Source organism: Cibotium barometz, chromosome 23 (genome assembly GCF_041138505.1).
Source record: "Cibotium barometz isolate CiBa-2024 chromosome 23, ASM4113850v1, whole genome shotgun sequence".
Classification (NCBI taxonomy): Eukaryota; Viridiplantae; Streptophyta; class Polypodiopsida; order Cyatheales; family Cibotiaceae; genus Cibotium; species Cibotium barometz.
Window position 1 is genome coordinate 52,653,259 of NC_141068.1, and position 17,899 is coordinate 52,671,157.

Here is a 17,899-nt window from a genome sequence, read left to right on the forward strand (position 1 = left end):
TATTCAGTTGAACTCTTCTTTGAATGTGAATTAAGAAATACCGAAAGGGGCGCCAAGCTTTGGGGCCAAGAGGTGTCGTTGTTACTGTGTAGGAGCGCACTAGCTCCCTTTTGTCTATTTACTTTGCTGATTTATAGATGTGTTTGGGTGACCATTAGTCTACTGCACTTTGGTTTCTACTAAAGGCCGGTTTCAAGGTTCCGTTGGCGAGACCATCACCAACTTTCCCAAAGGGGGTGAGCTCATGGTTGTCTCGAGGAGAGTCGTCACTGAAAATTTCAGCAAGATGTCTGATCAAGAGGGTGACTATGACTATGATGAAGAGGAAGAGCAGGAGACCACTCTTGAGAGGACCGAATCTTAGGATGTACTTGCAGGAGAATAGGCTGTAGCAAATGCACATTATGAGGATGTAACGCAGCCAGAAGATATGCCAAGTAAAGAGGAAGAGGATGCCCAATTTAAATCCCGATTGGTAGGTGCAGTGGTTGTGCTCATGCAGCTCACACAAAGTGAGAAGTTTGCTGAATTTATGGGGGCCCCTTCTGAGCCTAAGAAGAAGAAGAAGAAGAAGAAGGTGCATTCTAGAAACCCACCTCAGGGCAATAGTAGTGCTATCCCACAGGATCCTGTTTATGGACAGTTTTCCAACATGCAGAACACTTATGGTGCTAACCCACAGAATTCCTTTTTCGGGCAGCCACCTGTTCCACAACAATCTTTGCATCCAGGCTATTTTGGCGGTGCTTCCATGCTCCAATCCAGCATTGGGGCTTATTCTGGAGGAGGCAGTAGACGTTAATACAGCTTTCTTTCTTTCTTTCTTTCTCTCTCTGTGGGGGAAGGCAGCGCAATGTTCCACCGCCATCGAGCTACCTTTCCACGTGACATAGCTGAGGGAGACCTCTCGGCCATACTCATTAGCCCCATGCTTGATATTTTGGAGAGTGGTATACCATCTACTCGGAGCTAATGTTGCTCTCATGTTTCTATGTTCTTAGTATTCCATGATGAGTTTCCATGGACAGTTTTGTAACACCCCAATGAGATAGCTATGTTTCTATTTTCTTTCTGTTTTATTTTCCATTCCATGATGAGATATGCCATGGACATTATTGTATCACTTTGGTCTCATAGGCCCATTGGGTCTTTAGTAGACGCTTAATATATCTTTCTTTTCTTTCTCTTTGAGCAGGTGGGGTTGTAGGAAGTGCATATCCGAGTATGTCTTTTCACTAGCTCGAGGCTTTCTCGGAGGTGCTCCTCTGGCCCTTTGTGAGAGGATCAAGTGTTAAAGTGTTAAACTAAATTCCAAATGGTGCGCAAAAATAAGTGCTCACACCCATCAAGCTGCATCACAAGATTAGACCGGATGACCTGGTTAATATCGTGGTGTTTGACTTAGAGGGAAGGGGCATCTAGGTTGTACTGAAAGGGTGGTAAGCGGTCCATGTGGAGCCCCTGTTTTTGTGAGGAACCATTGGGTGACTGGGGCATACCAGGGTTGGTCATGCCTCTGATTTGCTATTTGTGGGATGACTTGAGAGCAAGTCTCGGTAGCTTGTGATTGGCCATGACATGGAGGCGATGGATGTATGCCACCGTCTCTCTCATGGAGGACAAGGACTGTATAACCTCTCATCAATTTGGCTTGGGCTTCTGGGCGACTGGTGATGGAAAAGGTGATTCCCAAATAGAGATAGGATGTGACAATGTCCATAGAATCTTTGTTAGTGGGGATGTCGTAGTATCTAGTCCATACTATGCATGATGGAGTCGATGATTTATTGTCTTGTGGATGACTACCATGAGGTTATAAATTGCACTTTCTTATAAGGTGAATTTGGGCATGTTCCTGGATTCATCTAGGTATATCTTTATGTTGTATTAGTGGACATGCAAATTTCGTATTGTGAAGTTTTTGTCCAAGTTGCAGCCAGTTGATATTGTGTTAATTCTTTCTATCTTTAGTGGTGCATATGCCCTATCCACTACCTTTTTGTTGTTGTAATTCTTTCTATTTGTTACGATCCTTAGTGCTAGGCTTCATTATGGCCGAGTCTGCCCTGTATCTTCGAGAAACACAGTGCACAGACCTTTGTATGAATATATGCTCTTATGTGTGTGTACGCACGTGGGGTGTGTGTGTGGGAGCATATATTGATATCAAGTTCTACACCCACTATTGGGCTTTGATGACATTAGTGGGGATGTTGTACTATCTAGTCCATACTATGCATGATGGAGTTGATGGTTAATTGTCTTCTGGATGACTACCATGAGATTATAAGTTGCACTTTCTTATAAGGTGAATTTGGGCATGTTTTCGGATTCATCTAGGTATATATGTAGAATCTCCGTTGTATGTGGAGTGATGCCAGGGCCGCTGGAGTACTGTGTGTGTGTGTGTGAGAGAGAGAGAGAAAGAAAGAAGTATTAATGTCTACTAGAGGCCGAACTCGACCTATGAAACAAATCAATGTACAACTGTCAATGTCTTTTGGATGTCCAGAAAAAAAAGGACAAAATGAACATGAAATAAAGTATGAAAGTATTGAGCTAGTGGGGGGGTGTGATGGATGGAGCACTACTGCTAGAGGCTCAGTATGCAACCTATATGCGTAGGGTATACAAGAATGCAATGCAGATATGTCTAGCTCCAACCAGTAGCATAATGGGGGTGTAATATGTGATACATAGGCGATGGCGAGGCAAAAATACCTTGGAGCATGATCTCCAGGTGTGAGTGTAAGTGAGCTAGCCGCTCTTGGATATGGTGCTGATGTCGAGCCCGTATCTCTGTGATCTCCCTTTGATGTAGTTTGGGAGTCTGGTAGCTTGGTGCTCTCGGTCTCCGTTTGGCTCGGAGAGAGAGAGAGAGAGAGAGAGAGAGAGAGAGAGAGAGAGAGAGAGAGAGAGAGAGAGAGAGAGAGAAGAAGAGAAGAAGTAGACAAAAAAGCTTTTTTGAACCAGGTAACCACATTTGCTTGCAAGCTTGCAAAGCATCGAAAGTCGAACATATTGGAAGCAAAAGATGTTCTTCTCCACTTGAGTATTCTTTTCTTTCTTTCCTTTATCTTTTTTTCCTTTGTGTTATGCATAGGCTTTTCATCCTCTTTTTAATATACATGAATTTTCATACAATGTCATTTGTTCATTTTTAGGGTATCCTACTCGGTCAACATTGTTTATGTAATTTGTTTTGTGTTCATGGACTTGAACTACGCTATCTCATTTACCCCTTTTACATTCAAGGTCATTTGGAGTGAGGATTTGGGCTTTAGCTGACCTTAGGGGTTGATAAATTTTTGGGCCAGAGGCTAGGGCTCGCAAGGCTAATATATAGATAGCGTTGGGTCATGTTCAAAGCAAACCAATGGCTATAAAGGGAAAAAGTGTAAGAATAGGGTTGAGTGCTAATAATAACTAGCAAGGATAATATCTAGATAGCATTGGGGGCATGTTCAAAGCAGACCGACGGCTATAAAGGGCAAAAAGTGTAAGAATTGGGTTGAGTGCTAATAATACCCAATGCAAGGCTTAGTGCTGAAGGAGCGCTATTCACGGTGGTGGCCTCTACAAAGAGGGTGATCTTGAGGACAAGAGTAGCTCAGCAAGATGACGACATCCTCAGGGTGTGTCTTGGTGGTGACAAGACGTAGGATCTTTCACAGCACGAATCTTAAAAACAATATTAGAGAGAAGAATATTGTATTATTGAAGTGATACAATAAAGGGCAAAGCCCCCCCACTCGCGTGCTCTTGTGAAGGGAGCTTTGATGGCTGATCTGGAATTGTCAAGATAGAGGCTATATGCTTCTAGAAGCTAGGAAGTAAACTCACAATGACAATTGATGAATTGTGTGGAGAAGGGGCTGGCCGTGTATATATATAGGCCTGTATACACGAGGTGGCCATGACATGACTGCGTAGGTCTGCAATCATAGTTGGTGCCACTGTCCATAGAGTAGACTTGACCATAGTTGGTGCCACCTCCCACGGCCATCCGGGCTCATCTTTGGCCCCGCAATGTTAGGACATGGTGTCTAAGAGTAAAGTCTACCCACTCCATGTGTGGATCGTCATGAGATAACGGTCCAAAACACCTGCATACCTTCTTTCCAATGATTCTTCCGCAGCTTGTCGAAGAACTTGCACAAAACACTGACAACAAAATTGGTGTCTGGTCTAGTATTACACAAGAAGATAAGACAACAAACTAGTTTCCATTTTAAGATCTCATCCCCAAGGTTTGAGGTGTCTTCGATGGACTGCCTCTCAATAACCACTTGTGAAGGCAAGGGCTCTCCCACTGAGATGGAGGCTCCACCCTAGTTCGCGAGGGGCCCAACAGCAGTGGACCAGTAGGCGTGGATCCTGCTCAAAAGAATATTCTCAAAATGATGGGTGTGGCCAGTGGTGGTGAGGTGGTGTTCCTGGATCATAAGGATCGATGGTGCCCCTCACAAGGGATCAATGGACCTATGTTGTGACTGTAGCCTTGAACAAATGCAAAGGACGCCTCCTAACCCATGAACATTACATGAGACAATCGTCATGGCTGAAATGCGTGACACACACAGTCTCTCCATGGCGTGGCTGATCTTTGGGGCGGGTTTTGATGAGGAATAATGGCAGTCGGTGCGAGGGTGGAGATGCTTCAGGTAAGCTCGGATTCGAGTTGAGAGGTGCTTCCACTCCTCCCCAGCATGCTGCCTGGCTGCCTCTAGCACAAACTGCTCTTGGTGAAGGTGTCTGTAAATTTCCCGCTCAGCTATGAAGCTGAGGTGGAAATAGATAAAGAGATGAAGCCTCAACTGCCCTAGATGAATGCTGATGAGGAGCTGCATCCTGGACATCGCCCATGAAGTACTGATGTCGTCGGTGACCCAGAATCGCTGACCAACTGTGGTGGTATATGGCCTGGTCCTGGAGTGTGCTGGTCACGGACTTGTCATCCCATACCGTCCCCAGAGCCATGCTCAGGGGGAAAGGAGAAGACCACCGCTCTGTCCTCAAAGAAGTGTCCTGCCTCCACTGGAAGAAGTTCTGAAAGGATCTTTAGTGGGGGAGATGCTGCTGGGCCCTCCATGAGGAAGCTCGAGATTCCCTTTATGCCGAGGGAGGGGGCGGGAGGCGTGGGGTGCGGGCGCATCGAGTGGCCTTGGGGTGGGTCCATGGGGATCTCTGTGACCGCTCCCTACAGGAGGCCTACAGTTCGGAAGACAATATACACATATTTAGAACACTTAATTTAACTGTTATTAAACAATGGAAACACAGCAAAACAAATACTGGAAATACTGAAAATACAAATGACACCAGCACTGGGGCCGGAAAGGGCCCCCCCCCCCCTCAATACTTTTTGTATTTCTTGGAGTATTTATATTTGTACAAGTGTCACGGGCCTGACAGGCCAGATTTCTCCACAAGGGAGTGAAAACAACCAAATAGAACTGGTTCAAGTCGATGAAGAGGTGTTGGGCAGAGTAGCCCCAAATCACTGGCTCATTCCCACCTTCACTGGGTGGACACCTGCCTTTCACTGGTCTTCCAGGACCGTGCACCAACAGGCACGCCCGTACTAACGCATGCCAAGGGTGCACCGCAGAGGGAACGTGGCCTGGTTCTCCCCAATGAGCTTGGCTCCCAAATTCCCTGGTGAGTCTAACCTTCATTGGCTCTCAGAAGCTCTGAGAGCGCGGTTAAGAACACCACACAGGGAAATATACTAACCACACCAGGAAGAATTTCTTGAACATGGTCAGCATATACATGCCATGCTCCTGCACCACGCAACTTAAAGCATTTTTTGAATTTAAATTAGCAAATTTCAGATTTATACAAATGAGAAAAAGAATATGAGAGCACCTGGTACGGTGAGTACAATCCAGGTATAATCGGTACAATTTGTAGCGGTATAATCAAGCACATTAGGTACTTCACACGTGTGCAGGTACAACCTGTTGGGTAGGAGGGAAGCTAGCTTGCACGCACGCACGCGCACACACACACACACACACACACACACACACACACACACACACACACAACCTCAAGAAACGTGAGAGTACTTGAAAAGATGTACTCAATAATGATATGAAATGAAAGTACAAGTGAGTACTAAAAGGCCTAGGGCAAAATGCCCAACACACATAAGTGTGTTCAATGGGGAAAAAGCCTGTGTCCAGTCACAGGGAAAAAGTGCCCGTGAGTAAGCTAGGTTCACACCTGAACTGGCCGGGAGTGGACATGACCAACACACATAAGTGTGTTCGCACGGGGAAAAAACCTGTGTCCAGTCACAGGGAAAAAGTTCCCGTGAGTAAGATGGGTTCACACTTGAACTAGCCGGGAGTGGACATGACCAACAAACCCCCCTCAAGTGAATGGTGTGAACGGGTAGTAGCAGGGTGATAAAGCTGTGAATGCTGCCCTGCACTATGCTCCATAGTAAGAGTGAACTGTAGTGCCAATGAAAAAAGCAAGCACTATATGACGGGAAAAAGGAGAATCCCCAATGTCATAGTGCTAATGCTAGAGCACAGTAGTACATAAATGCATCACCAGAAATGCATGGCAAAGATCATGTGGACATCAACTGCATCAAATCAAGAGGCATCGCATAATACCCCCCTGAAGGCAAGTACCAAATGCCAAGCTGAACTCCATGTAATCGACGTCAATGCTCTGTAACTGCACCAATGATAAGCATAAGAAGAGGTAGCAGATATACGCATGTGTAAAGGCAACAGGATCCAGAAGTCATGCCTGTGAGACATGCAATGTAAGCTGCAAAAGTGAAACTCATCAACGGAGGATTCGATGAGGAAAAATCAGCAATGGGAAAAGCTGAAAATGGGGAGAAAAAGTGGGGGCTCGAGGCGGGCATCAGCCAATGCTATGAGAGGATAGGTAAACTCTCAACGATGCCATGATCAGTGGCATGTATGGCAAATGTAAAGATGCATAATCCCACAATGAATAATATACATGTGACATGTCAAAACCATGAGAGCAAGCCAACACTGACCAAGTGTGTGAAAGGCACTCCCAGTAAACATCACATGTGAGAAAGTGACAATGTCAACACTGTAGAAACAATCCCGCTGCAAGGGAAAACAGCATAAAAGGCATCTCCAGTAGACATCACATAAGAGAAAGCGTCTAGCATAGACCAGCATAAGGAGATGTGTGTGGACACAACTCAGTGTGTGTCTTGTGTATTGTGGATTATGGCTTTATGCATTGTGTGAGATGGGAGACGACGGCCAGGCGTCGTACGGTGGCGCAGGCGACGGTAGAGGCGGCGACGCATGGATCTGAGAGGCGATGAAGGCAGATCTGAAGGCGGCGACCCCAGATCTAGCAGGCGTTGGAGGCGGCGGCTCAGAGGCGACAGATCTGACGGGCGGATTTGAAGGTCGACGACGCATAGCGGCGGTGGCGGCAGCGTGTCTGAGGGCGACGGCGGCGGGTAGTGCGCAGGTACAGTCGGCGTAGCGAACTGGGAGGCACGAAAGGGCGGCGCTGAGCAGCGTGGTACGAAGCAGGGCGTGAGCAGCTAGGCAGTACAGGTCGGGAACAGCAAGGGTTTTTTTTGTAATAATAATAATAAGAGAGAGAGTGTGTGGTGTCTAAAGTGTGCAATAGGCTGCAGCAAGGGGCAAATCCTAACCCTAATGTTTGGCAGCAACAAGGTGTAACCCTAACCCTAACCAGACTCTGATACCAATGTTGGGTAGGAGGGAAGCTAGCCTGCACACACACACACACACACACACACACACACACACAACCTCAAGCACAAAGAAACGTGAGAGTGCTGGAAAAGTTGTACTCAATAATGATGTGAAATGAAAGTACAAGTGAGTACTAAAAGGCCCAGGGCAAAGTGCCCAACACACATAAGTGTGTTCACACGAGGAAAAAACCTATGTCCAGTCACAGGAAAAAGTGCCCGTGAGTAAGCTGGATTCACACCTGAACTAGCCGGGAGTGGACATGACCAACACAACCAACCATGTACTATGCAGGTACCTGTACATGCAGTAGGTACAACAAGTACACAAGGGCAGCCAGCAGGTGTAGCAGGTACACAAGGGCAGCCAGTAGGTACAGCAAGTATACCAGGGGTAGCCAGCAGGTACACATGGGCAGCTTCAGCGGGTACAACAGCTAGGTACAATCAGGTACAGCAGCCAGGTACAGGCGTGGTACAGCAGGTACTACAAGGCTGGTACTACACGTATAGGTGCAGCAGCCAACAGGTGGGTATAGCCAGCAGCAAGGAGGCGTGGGCAGCTTCAGGCGGGTACAGGCGATGGAGAAAGAGAGCAGGTGATGGAGAGAAAAGGCCATCAACTTCACACGTGGGCAGTTTCCAATAATGTTCCATGCGAAAAGGCTTATCAAAGGTTATAATACCTTAATACATAATTAACACTTACGGGCACCCACACTAGAAAGTAAATGTCCAGCCCAACTTTAAATGTGTGTGAACACATTAGCTTATAAAAAATTAAGGTTTACTCTAGTTTATGGATTTTACCTTTTAAAAAGGGGAAAATGAAAATACTTACCACCTATTCACACACCACACCACCAAGTCAGCAAACAGCATTCCACGGTACACTGGGGGTGCCCCCGTCCAGTGTACTGGCACGGCATAATAGGCAAACACATGCAAATGTCAGCACCTCCACCTGGCGTCCTGCGAGAGTGAATGTTAGCTGACTCCTGCCCTGTCTCGATGTATGAAAGACCATAACCTTGGTTTTCCCAAGGTTCACAGTAAGACCCCTCTGTGTGCAGAAATCATGGAGTGCATGTAGATGCTGCTGTAGACCTCCTGGAGACTCAGACACTAATACAATATCATCAGCATAAAGCATAATATGTACTGAGGTACCTGCTAAATCAACTCCATCTCCGCCTCCCTGTGTAATGAAGTCAGCCACCTCATCAATGTATAACCCAAGTAGCATGGGGAAAAGTGGGCATCCTTGCTTCACACCAATGGTGCTAGCAATAGTCTCGGACATACCTCCTGGACATTTGACTCGCCCAAAAACCTGCTCATATAATGCATAGATGCCCCATGTCATATCTGCTGGTATGCCAAGAGGTTGCAGGCGCTGAAAGAGCCTCTCTCGTGGTACTATGTCAAATGCCTTGGCGGAAATCCACAAAGCAGCAATAGAGCTTTCTCTTCCTCACTTTGGCCTGATCACTCATACATCTCAAAGTGAATACATGGTCAGTGGTAGAGAAAGCTCTCCTGAAGCTTGCCTGCCCTGATGAGCGTAAACCTGCTCGCTCAGCATATAAGCTAAGCTCTTGCTCCAACACTGCACCATAGAGTTTGGCCAACATGTGGCCAACCATAACCGTCCTGTAGTTGCTCGGATCGAGCATATCCCTTGTTTTGTGAATCGGCATAATGGTGTGCATCGTCCACTCCACAGGCAAACCCTCTGCTAGTGCTATGTTAAACAGGTGTGTAAGAAAAGGAGCCAAAGAATCTACTGCATATATGAAATGCTCACCCTGCAGGCCCATATGGTCGGCGGCCCGTCCATGCTGTAGGCGGCGGATAGCTTCCTTTACCATCGAGTGGGTAAAGAAGCTAGTTGTGGTAGGTCGAGACTCCTGTGGTGGCTGAGGTATAGGTGGCTGCTGTGGGTATGGTATAGGCCCTTTGCATTTGTGTGCCATGTCTGTGGGTCTGCAATAGGCGTCGGTGTGCGGGGCTCTCTGAAGTGCCGCCATGAGATAGGGCTATCTCTACTCATGAAGAAATGAAAGATCTCTAGCTCTTGTATCTCTGCGAAGGCCCGCCTTTTGCGGCGAGTAAGTCTCCTCATCTCTCTCCTCGACTCCTGCTCTGTGATGGCTCCCAAGGCTCTCTGTATGCGGAGCCGTGAGTATAGGGCTTTGCACTCGTCATCATACCATCTGTTCTGGGGCATAGTCCCAGATCTCGCAGGCTCTCCTGAGTGGACACGATGTAGGAAGCTCTGTAATGCTGCCGTGTGTAGGAGTGATGCCAGCTGGGCTGTAATGGTATCCATAGGTGCCAGGGGATCCATGAGTAGGAGCCCATCCTCTACTCTGCCAGTGTATATGTCTGCCATGTCATGTGTGAAGTAGATGGTAGTGTGTGGCGTTGGTATGTGGGGGGTTGGTGATACTGGTGATCCGGTGAGTGAAAATGCCAAGTATGTATGATCTGCCCCAATAAGACGAGGTGGAATGGAGAATGAGGTGACAAGCTGTGATGCCTCCAAAGACCCCATAATGTAGTCTACCACCGTGCCTCCGGTCCGTGTATGACCCCCATGTGGGAAGCATGTCAGCCCTCTTGATCCCGGCCACTGTAGCATCCCGTTATAAATAACGAGACGATGCTTGGCTCCCAACTCTAGTAAGTGGTCTCCATAATGTCCTCTGTCTGGTCCAGTGTCCTCTGATGCTCGACTAGCCCCTATCTCCTCTAGATCCACAGGGTGGAGGATCTCCATGTCATCATAGTCATACACCTCACACTGTCTGCTCTGTGTGTGGGCATTGAAGTCGCCCGTAAGAAATACTTCCCCTAGTGTAGAATAATGCATAATCTCCTTTGACAGACAAGTGTATGGCGAGGCTCCTGTCTCCTCCTGCTGTGGCATGTCCTTTGTAATGACATAGGAGGATCCTGATGGAGGAAAGTAACGTAGGGCTATGTATATAACCCTGTCTTGTGAGAGCTGGAAGCTGATCCACATGTATCTGGCCTCTGGATCCTGTCCTACCACTCTCAGTCTCCCCTGTAGCTCCCGTCTGAATAGAACTGCTACTCCCCCCCGTCCCTCTCGAGGAACCCTGGCATGTGGTCCTCCTGTATGCTGACTCCCACTGGAATCCCTCTACTCGAGGTAGCCCTCTCTCTGGGCTCTGATGTGTCTGTCAGAAGTATGATGTCTCTCCCCACCATAACATGCTCCAGTCGTCCAGGTTGCACCCATAGTGAACCATTACAGTTCCATACTGCCATGTGTATCTTTGTCAGTGGCCTGGTCTGTGTCCCATAGGCCCCAAACCGCTAATCCATGGGCCGGCAATCAATGATGACCCGACCATCTCGATAGAAGGTCTTCTTGCCTTCTCTCCTCCCGTGTAAGACTCGTGGCATGCAAGCTCTCCTATGCTCAAGCTGCATCCTTGTGAGATCATCATCCAAGAAAATCGGAGCTCCCTCTAATCCTCGTAGTATGACCCTCTTCCTCATGAAGGTGACCCTCTCCGTCTCTCCTGCAATCTGTAGGATGAGGGCTCGCTTGCGTGTTGAGTCTTTCCCGGCTCTCCATGCTTTGGTGAAGGGGAGAGGGTCCTCTTCCTTGTAGCCGAGCTTCATGCATAGAAGCTGTCCATCTTTCTCGGGAGTGGAGTCGGGTGTCTCTGCTATACCTGTGACTCGAATGTTGAGGCGGCGGGCATGCCTCATCTTCTCCTCCTCAATGGTGGTGTGAATGATTTGGTGTTCTTCTCTTTGAGTCTCCTCCCTCACTTCTTTACGGATGTTCTTCTTCACCACCTCAACCCATCCTGACTGCTTGGCTTCGAGTTTTCCCTCATGTCCTTTGTGATCTCCTGGGAGATCTCTTCTTTGATGGCCGTGAGAGTGTTGTCATTGATCTCCCCTTCTTCCTCTCAGTATTCTTGATGGCTACCAGTTCCACTTTCAATGCACTCACCTCCTCCTTGAGTGCCGTGTTCTCTTGTTCAAGGTCCGTGACCTATGCTTCGAGAGCCATGATGTGCCGGTGTAGTTTGTTCTCCACCCCATTGAGGTTGGAATCGGATGTCTTCTTGTTCTCCTTGATTAGTGCCTTCATTGCCGTCTCGAGGGCCTCGAGTTTCTCTTGGAGATTCCTCCAGATTACTCTGCAATCCTTCCCACAGGCAAGGAGGAGAGAGAGAGAGAGGGTTATGTTGCTGCCTTGGGGGCCTGAGCAAGTGTGTGTGGGGAAAGGGCGGCATAGAGAAAGGGCGGCACAGAGCCTAGCGGAGAGGGAGGTGGGCCAGCATAGCGGCGGCGAACAGTGAAGCGAATCAGCGAGGCGGAATCACAGGGCCTACCGAAGGGAGGAGGGAGGGAGGGAGGGAGCGAGAAGCTGGCTGTTGCTGCTGTGTACATCCAGTGCAAGGAAATCACAGCGTTGAAATCAACTATCGATTCATGAGATATCCATAAATTCCAGAAATCAACTGCATCCCATAGAACAAGGAGCCAAAAACATACTCCATCTGAGTAAAGGGAGCCATAGAAATGTATATAGAGCCCAAGAATCACCGAGCCAACGATAACCATATAGATGCGCCAAGCCATTGTATATGTATAAATCCAGGAGCAAAGATATGCCAAAAATATAGTCCATAGTCCTTAGTCATATCCGTATGAAAAACCATTTAAACCAAGCATTTCAAACGTTAATATTGTTTACCTGAAACACTTCCAAGGCAAACAACACAATTCTCCTTACATGGGCATACAAGGGTTATGTGTCCAAAAACACTTAGAATAAAGTGCAAAAAAAGCATCAACTTTGCAAAACTCAAAGTATACTTAGCTTTTCTTACCAGGTTCATCATGAATCTAAAAGAAAATATCTCATTAGCATACACATAGGATATCTTGAGATATAGCTCCATATAACTTGCCTGTAAGCTTGATTTATAATCCACAATATCCATATGGAGAAAGTACTAAACACGGGCACATAAAACCAACTCCATACGTCGAGGATAAAATCTGTGAATCCATAAATCCTTAGACCAAGCTGTCTATTGCTCATATTCTTGATGCATGACTACTTCCATGAGCTCAATAGCAAAACTGTTGGTCAGTGTAGTCTCCACTTTTGATCTTTTCTCTTTCTCATTGTTGGAAGGAAGCCTCTTGCTTCCAGAACACATAAGCTTTGATACCAATGAAACCAATCCGGGAAACTCGAGCAATGGACAGACACTTTAGTACCAGATACAAACTTTGAAACATAGCAGAAGAACCACAAACAATATCAAAACACAGCACTGAGTTGGAACGGCCGCTCCCCCTAGGAATTTCTTTATTTAGGGTAGAAGTCGATACAACAAAAGCACATAAAGATGCTATGCAATGTAGCATTGTATGGACAAGCCCTGTTCATGAGACTACCAAAATAGACGTGCTCCAGGCAAGTACATGAGGTACCAGACCCATTGGAACACCAATCCCCCAGTCATTTCCAGACATGTACACACAGGCACTAGTCCCAACGAAAAGCCAAGTCCACAGTATCACATGAGTGGCATCAATCCCTGGCATATGCAATTGCCATGCTTTCTCAGTATCTAAACAATTGTTCGTGACTGAAAAGCATCCAAATACGTATGAAGTAAATGTGGGCAATCTCTAAAGAACTCTTCATCACCCATTTAGCATCAATGGGAAGATAGTTCTTAAACTTGACAAGGTAACGACTGACGAGCTTGCGTTCCTTGTGATACACAATCTGCTATGGCTGCAAAAGCTCATCAAGCTCATCCACTTCTGGTGGATCCTCAATGATCGGCTCACTGGGCTCCGGTCCTACATATTTACGAAGGAGACTCACATGAAAAGCATTGTGTATGTGCCAATGACTAGGCAATGCCAACCTGAAAGCCACTACATGCATCTTCTTGATCACTCGAAAAGGCCCATAGTACCTCGTTGCAAGCTTAGGGTATGCACCCTCTTTTTAGCAATACCCAATCATTCTCTTTGACATTGAATTGCCTTCTATGCTTGTCGGCAGCCTTTTTTATGCTTGTCTTGTGACCTTGCAATGGCTGGTCGCACCTGAGCAAAAGCAATATCCAAGTCTCTTACATACTCAGCTGCTGCAAATATCTCATCCTTTGTGCGAAGGATGGGTGGCAAAACCACCTTACCATAAACAATCTCAAACGGGAACTTTCCCGTAGATGCATGCACCTTGTTGTTGTATGTAAATTCCACAAGCGGTAAGTACTCCTCCCAAGAAGACTTTTGATCCGCCACATAACATTTCAAGAGATCCAACACGGCTGAATTCGCAGCCTCACTTTGCCCATCCGTTTGAGGGTGATAAGTTGATGAGAAATCCAATTTGGTGCCCATATTATCAAGTAAGACCTGCCAAAAGAGACTTGTAGTCCTCGGATCCCCCACAATGGACTTCGGCATTCCATGATGCTTGAACACTTGTGCAAGAAATATTTTAACCATATGCTCAGCTTTGATGGTCTTCGTGACTGGCAAGAAGTGAGCTTGCTTGCTAAACCAGTTCACAATTGTCCAAATAGCATCACTACCCTGTTGGGTCCGTGGCAAGTCCATAATGAAATCCATTGTAATACTTTCCCATGGCTACGTGGGAATAGGCAATGGCTGAAGCAAACCTAGTGCCTTTTGCTTATCAAATTTCACCTTTTGACAAGTGATACATGCATGTATATGTGCCTCTGTGTCCTTCTGTATACCTCGCCAAAAGAAATACCCATCAAAAACCTTTTGCCTCATGTCAGACACCACACATCTTTCATGAGATAACCCCCTTTGATCACATATGAGGCATGTGTATGACTAGCCATTAAATCAGCCCAAATAGTGGCAAAATCAGCATCTGTATGATACAAATTATGCATGGCAGACAAGTCCCCATGAGAGGTAGCCGAGATAGCTGCTATATACGGCTTTTGTGACAATGCTCTGCCACTACTGGGGTGTGTAAGATCTGAAAATGAAACATAGAGAGGAAATTAGTCATCCTCATATGCTTCTCCAACAATTTAGTTTGGGTAAGAAAATACCTCAAACTCTGGTGATTTTTTACAGTGAAATCAGACCCAAGAAGGTAATGTTTCCATATGGTCAACACATGAATAACAGCCAAGAGCTCTTTCTTATAAATGCCAAGAGAGAGCTCTGCATCATGCAATCTACGGCTCTCATAAGCCACGGCATGTCCTCTTGATTTAGGACAGTTCCTATGCAATTTCTAGATGCATCACATTCCACACTAAATGGCTTTTGCAAATCCGAAATGATCAACACTAAACCATGTGTAGTTGCATCTTTCAATTTGAGGAATGCATCCCTCCCTGCATCAGTCCATTTGAATGTAGCCTTCTTCTCTGTCAAGCCATGCAAAGTTGAAGCAATCCATGCAAAGTGCCGAATGAACCTGCGGTAGTAAGAGCATAATCCAAGAAAACTACGGATCTCATGCACTGATCTCAATTCGGGCCAATTCTGAATTGCATCAATCTTTGTAGGATCCATCAACATAATGTATCTCTGACAAGAAGAACTCACTCTTCTTTGCATTTATGAAGGGTTTATGCTAGCCTTCCGACACAAAAAAGCACTCTTGTGCGTGAAGCTGCAGCCGATAGACAGGGAGTCCATGTGCTGTTCAGCCTGGGCTGCCAGTCCGTGGGACGGAATCTTTTGAAGTCCACATTCTCTATTGGAAATGCATATGTACTCATCTGGATAGCCTCATGATAAGCCATTGACAAAGGACGAGACTGGCTCTAACATCAAAGCTCCATCCCTTCATGGATAAAAAATGTTCACTTGAGCAGGCCTCGACCTCTTGGACTTTGTGATGCTGTCTGCTGAGAGCAACCGCAACCGCAACCGCAACCGCAACCATGAAATACTGAGGTTACACCTCTGTAATGGAGAGATCGATTGAATACAATTGTGCGATGGACCATTGGAGCTATCTAGATGACAAATCCTTCTGTGAGTGGGAGCAGGTATGTGAGGGATGGATGTCCCAAATTCAGCAACTATGAGGTAATGCCGCTATTTGTGAAGGGTGTGACCGGGTCACAGGCGTGTCTTTTGGATTCAAATGAAATTCTTGCATGTCTGCTGAGTTTCCTTGCTTTTTAGTTGGAATTTTATCACTTGAATAGATGTTTATTGATTTTTGTTAGTTGTGTGTTTTGACTAAAATTTCCTTATTCATTCAATTTTGTTTTCATATGCCGTGGTCAGATAGGAACTGGGATCTAAGCATTCCTGGATTTGGTGGAGAGGAGTACCGTGCTTATAAAAAGACGGTATGAATCACCCCATGCTCTTATGCTCTTTTACTGCTCTGGTGCTATTAGGGCTACGGGCAATATATTTTTTGATTGCAAGCCAGGTGGCCTTAATTGTCTTGAATTCTTGATATAGCCCAATTGAGCCATGTGAATCTGTCTTATGATAGCTTCGTTTTAGGTGTAAGGTTTCACATATCTTTCTGACGTCTGAAGAATCTGTGTTATGATAGCTTCTGTTCCGCAAGGTTTTCATTTCCATAGATTGTTGTGTTCCAGTTAACACGTTTTAGGTGTAAGGTTTGACATCTTTCTGACGTCTGAAGACCATCCTTTGTTGTTCTTGTGCTTTTGGTTATTTTCCATGGGGTGGATGGGTGTGCGGGTCGGTGGTTTGTCATGCAGTCTATTAATGAAACTCATAAGCAGCGCCTTGCTTTGGTGAGTAATTTCTGTCCCGACATTGGATAGGACCGTCTCTCCAGTTTTCTGATGCAAATGACATGTCTTCAGATCAAGAAGTCAATTGCAACCCAGCAAGGAGGACAAGATCCAGTGGCTGCTAAGGCTTCTGGTGGTGGACAACTTGTAAACGCTACTGCAGGATCTCAAGCACCCACCACTTCTTAAGGGGTGTTCAAGCACATACACGTGTGGTGTACAGAGATGCTTGTACACAAATTAAAGTGTAGCACAGATGCAGACTAAAGTGAGAACATCTTAAGAGTAGAATGGCGAATCTATGCTTCTTTTCTTTGCAAATGTGGTGATACCCAGTGTGTAAATGTTTTGAGGTTTGTCAAAGTGAGCATCTCTTTCAAAAAGTTGATTGCATTTGAGAATGTTTTTTAAAATCCATGGTTTTTTAAAGAGGGCTGCAACTAGTATGTATGCCACGTCAGGGGTGATATTCTCTTCTTGATGTGAAGTCCCATGACATTCCTTTTGTGCAACACTTGAGATTCTTGAGCATGCAACCAACTTGATTTATTCCAATTTTAATGGCACGAAGCAGATGCTCTCTGAGCTCTTAGTGGTGTATGCGTTCGTCTGCTGTACCACTAGCTTTCACCCATGGATGGGAGTTAGGGAAGGTGGCCTTGATGAACATGTGGGGTTTATTAAAATGGTTACGTCATCCTTAGCATGGATGGGTGAGGTCTTTATTTTTCCTACTAAGCTTCAAGTTTTCTCCCGACATTAATTTGTGATTGCGTCGATTTCTCTTGATACTAAAAGAACAAGAAAAAGATTGTCGTTAGGCATGCCTTAAATTTATTTAAAGTATATTGCTTTATCTTAAAAAAAAAAGATTGTGTTTCTAAGAGAGAGAGAGAGAGAGAGAGAGAGAGAGAGAGAGAGAGAGAGAGAGCTCCTACTGAAGATCCAATGGGCCTATGAGACCAAAGTGACAAAAATGTCCGTGGCATATCTCGTCATGGAACGAAAAACAAAATAAAATAAAACAAATCAACTGAGGAGTTTTATGTACTGCAAAATCCACTTAAGAGGTCTGTTGTAAGACTAAAGGTAAAAGTCTAGCGAATGTAAGCAATCTTTGAAAGTCACTCTAAAACTAGAGAATAGGATTAGGCAAGGGAAATCTAGGTAAGGGGGGTTTAGAAGAGCGCCATTGTGAGTATAGAATGAATGTAAACTAAATTTATTCATTTTTTGTCTAGCAAAAATAACAACATTATCAAGATTCCTTTTAAAGCATGCCAAAATTGTAAGGGCTTCAAAAGAGCATAAGATTGTTATTATTTTTAGAAGTTATAGGCTTCCAATTGACTTC

General features: G+C 45.7%; 1 protein-coding gene across 2 annotated transcripts in view; it reads left to right on the forward strand.

Moving 5' to 3' along the window:
• The window catches only part of LOC147626083 (uncharacterized), a 40,944-nt gene extending 24,016 nt beyond the window's left edge, over window positions 1-16,928 (forward strand). Inside the window, exons 5-8 of one of the 2 annotated variants that reach the window (XM_086817647.1) lie at window positions 2,974-3,052; window positions 16,058-16,122; window positions 16,510-16,545; window positions 16,618-16,928. In XM_086817647.1, coding sequence (XP_086673773.1) covers window positions 2,974-3,052; window positions 16,058-16,122; window positions 16,510-16,545; window positions 16,618-16,734 — 297 coding nt within the window. In that variant the 3' untranslated portion in view covers window positions 16,735-16,928. The remainder of the gene's footprint in view (window positions 1-2,973; window positions 3,053-16,057; window positions 16,123-16,509; window positions 16,546-16,617) is intronic. The other variant, XM_086817648.1, reaches the window with a different exon arrangement.
• Window positions 16,929-17,899: the final 971 nt, after the last annotated feature.